Genomic DNA, 3501 nt, shown 5'->3' with positions numbered 1-3501 from the left:
TCCTACAAATGGCCAGATTTCATTCTTTCTCATTGCCATGTAGTACTCCATTGTGTATATATACCACATCTTTTTGATCCACTCATCAGGTGATGGACATTTAGGCTTTTTCCATGTTTTGGCTATTGTTGACATTGCTGCTATATAACTGCTGGGTAGCCCAAATCCCTTTCATCTGGCAGAACAAGAGGGTAGTACAATATGAGAGAGGGAAGCAGTAGCTTACAGTCCCCAGCTCCTACCAGAGGGTGGATGGCAGCCAACTCCCTTCCAAAATTTCAAGAACCACTCACACTCAATAGTGTTGAATTCCGGGTGACTGGAATGGAAGGTGGAAAAGGTATCTCTACCCTGAAACTGAACGAAGATTAAGGAACGCCAAGCTCAGGCATTCTGGAACTGGAGGCACTGAGCCCAGGGCGGGTAGGGTAGGTAAGGTTAACTGCAGGCAGAGGTTCTGTGTGATGTGTGCTGCTTGGTTCTGTGTTTACTGTGACTTGGTGAAAATGCTTTCATCATTGTCTTAACAACTCTTAATTCAACATTAAAACTTCACAGACTGATGAGGGGACAGGGAGACTGCCTTCCTGCTCCTCTCCTAGCTGAGCATGGCTCACCATCCAAACACTAGTGAGGCTATCATAATGGGGAGCAGTGGTCTTAACCTGCATCTGGGCAGACACTGGTAATTCCTCTCTGCCATTGGGGACTATTCATGGCCGAGGCAGCCTTCTCCCAGGGTCTTTTAACCTGACTAGTTCGTTTTGTTCTCAAGATACAGACTCAGCAAAGAGGAAATCCTACGGGTCCTTGCCCCGATTCTCCCCTAACATGGATCGGCTCACAACCAGAGCAAACAAACTAGGTCTAGACTTGGAAAGAGAGGAGTAAAGAGTTGGATCTTGGGTTCCTGAAGATAATGGCCCATGAACTATCAACACAAGCTTACTAGTAAGACTGTAAGTCCTTGTCCGCAAGGACTGTGTATTATGATTGGAGCTCTACGGAGTCTACCACATAGCAGGTTCTCAGAAATTCTATCCAAAACAGTGGATGAATGGATGGATGACTTCCTCTATCCTACACTCATCTTTCTAAAATTCCATTCTACATGGGAAATTCATAATCCTTGTCCTTTATTTAACCAGGACACACACACAAACCTTGAAAAAAAAAATCTGCGCTGTCCAATAAAGTTTGTTGAAGGGCAGATGTGTATAATTCACAATGGTTTGCATTTTGTTGTTGTTGGTAATACAGGGGTGCTGTTTTGAAGCAGTGCAAGCACCCCAATGTTTATAGACACACTATCGACAATAGCCAAAGTACGGAAAGAGCCCAAATGTCCATCTATGGATGAAAGGATAAACGTGTGTATATATATATATATATATACATATATATATGTATATATAGTGGTATATATATATTGTGGTACACACACACACACACACACACACACACAATGGAGTATTACTCAGCAATCAAAAAGATTGTGATTTGCATTTTTAAACACTCAAGTCTACCAGGAACCCTTGTGCAAATGTGCCTAATTCTGTCCAAGCGAGGTCATTAACAGCGACTTCCCTGACCTGGCCTAACGTTAAGGCCTGTGTATTCCTGGCACATCTAGACACCAGATCAGCTGGACTTCCTCAGGCTTGCCCACCAGCCCCTACTGTTTACCCTGGGTGCGCCGCACCTACCACAGCATTTAACACCTGGGGTCACCCTCGAGCCTGGCTGGATCACAGATCACACTTGAGCCTGGTGCTGGGGGCTTCTCGAAGGGCAGGAGGGGCGCAGGAGCTGCGAACTGGGCCCTCTAAAAGCGCTAGGGGCAATAAAGCAATGTGGCCTGGCGGAGTTGAAAGGGTATGGGAGCAAGAGGAGGCTTGAAAAGTAAGGAGGCACCACCAGGCAGATCGCAGGTTCCCAGACCTGACGAACCTTACAACCACTCGAGCTTCAAGAAAAAAAAACCCACCCCTAATTGGGTTCCAGGTCCAGGACGTAGCCCTTGACCCCAGCCCCAGAACTCACCAAGAAGCCCACCAGATAAAGACAGAGCAGGAAGCGGCGGGCTCCGACCGCACCGGCGCCAGGAGCCCGCGCCTCAGCCCCAGCCCCCGGCTCCCGCCTTGGCTTCTGGATAGCTGAGGCCAGCCCCCTGGCCGAGGTCCTTCCGCGGCCACCCCGGGGCTCCATAGGGACGCCGGCTGGGGAACGAGCACACCGCAGCAGCTACCGGGACCTGCCCCGGCGCGCCAGCCCCGCCCCGAGCGGAAGCGGATGGCCTGCGCCTGCGCAGAGGGTAGCGCGGCGAGGGGGCGGGGCGACGGCCGCGGGGCGCCGGCGAAGCGGGTCTGGCGCGCAGCCGTGGTTGGGACAGCGGTGCAGAGCTGCCAGCCCGCGTCCGCGAAGTGTGAGAGAGGGGCCAGTTTTAGTTTGGTCATGATGATGCTCTACGTTTCTTCCGACGAAGGACTGCCTCTGGTATTGGAGGGCGGCAGGGAGCTGTGAAGAGCTTCACCGGAGAGTATGTCCCCCGCCGACCCCCGGGGGTGGCAGCCACCCAGCCTGGGAGACTCCAGACTTAGGCTCTGGTGGACTCTGAGTGACGTGGAGTAGGTCCCTCTGGCCCCTACACACTTCGGCTTGCCAGTTGGAAACGCCGCGGAAATAGGTAGGCTAACCTCAGAGAGCTGTGAGCATCCTGCAAGTGCTTCCTGAGCCCGTCGGGAGGTGACAGGTGCCTGGATAATTAACAATAAGCATGTAATAAATAAATGTGATCACTAAGACACAGTAAGCAAAAGAAGAAGACTATAAATGATAGGGTGACAAGTGGTAGAAGAATGGCCCTGTTTCCAGATGAAGACTAAGGAGGCAGAGAGTGAGCTGCATCCTTTTGGAAGCTTGGGGAGGTGGCGAGTGGGCTGAGAAAGTTGAGATCTATGTGGCCGAAACTTCCTGAACAAACGGAGTAATCTGAGAAATAGGCAGAAGGCAGGATGGATCATTTAGGACCTAAAAGGCCTTGGCAGAGCTTTAAGGTTCTATTTTGAGTGCAGTGAAAGGAATTCCGCAGTGCATGGTACCAAATAGTGTGTATCGATCACTTGGCACAGAGACTGACACGTGGTACTTAATAAAGTACTTAATAAAGATGAATTATGGTTATTAGCCCCTCTCTTATCAGGAGCTTATTTCAGGACTTACTTGGCTCTTGCTCTGATGTGTTAGCGGAGGGCGAGTGAAACTCAGCTCAGGCCGTGGTCTCATGGTTCCGAGGATCCAGCCCGGTGTTGGGCTATATGCTGACAGTGTGGGGCCTGCTTGGGATTCTCTCTCTCCTCTCTCTGCCCCCTCCCCCTTTGGCGTTCTCTCTCTCTCTCTCTCTCTCTCTCTCTCTCTCTCTCTCTCAAAATAATAAACTTTAAAAGATATTTTAAAAGTTAAAAAAAACATATAGGACACAGAGAAAAAAAGCCATAGGTA

At 50.2% G+C, this 3501-nt stretch overlaps 1 protein-coding gene across 1 annotated transcript in view; it reads right to left on the bottom strand.

Annotated features, from left to right (window-relative positions):
* MFSD9 (major facilitator superfamily domain containing 9) overlaps positions 1-2266 on the bottom strand; it is a 16486-nt gene extending 14220 nt beyond the window's left edge. Inside the window, 1 exon segment of the mRNA XM_029937101.1 lies at positions 2044-2266. Coding sequence (XP_029792961.1) covers positions 2044-2208 — 165 coding nt within the window. The 5' untranslated portion in view covers positions 2209-2266.
* Positions 2267-3501: the final 1235 nt, after the last annotated feature.

This window comes from Suricata suricatta, chromosome 4 (assembly GCF_006229205.1).
Source record: "Suricata suricatta isolate VVHF042 chromosome 4, meerkat_22Aug2017_6uvM2_HiC, whole genome shotgun sequence".
NCBI lineage: Eukaryota > Metazoa > Chordata > Mammalia > Carnivora > Herpestidae > Suricata > Suricata suricatta.
The sequence above is the reverse complement of the archived record's forward strand: the minus strand, read 5'-3'. Positions and strand labels throughout refer to the sequence as shown.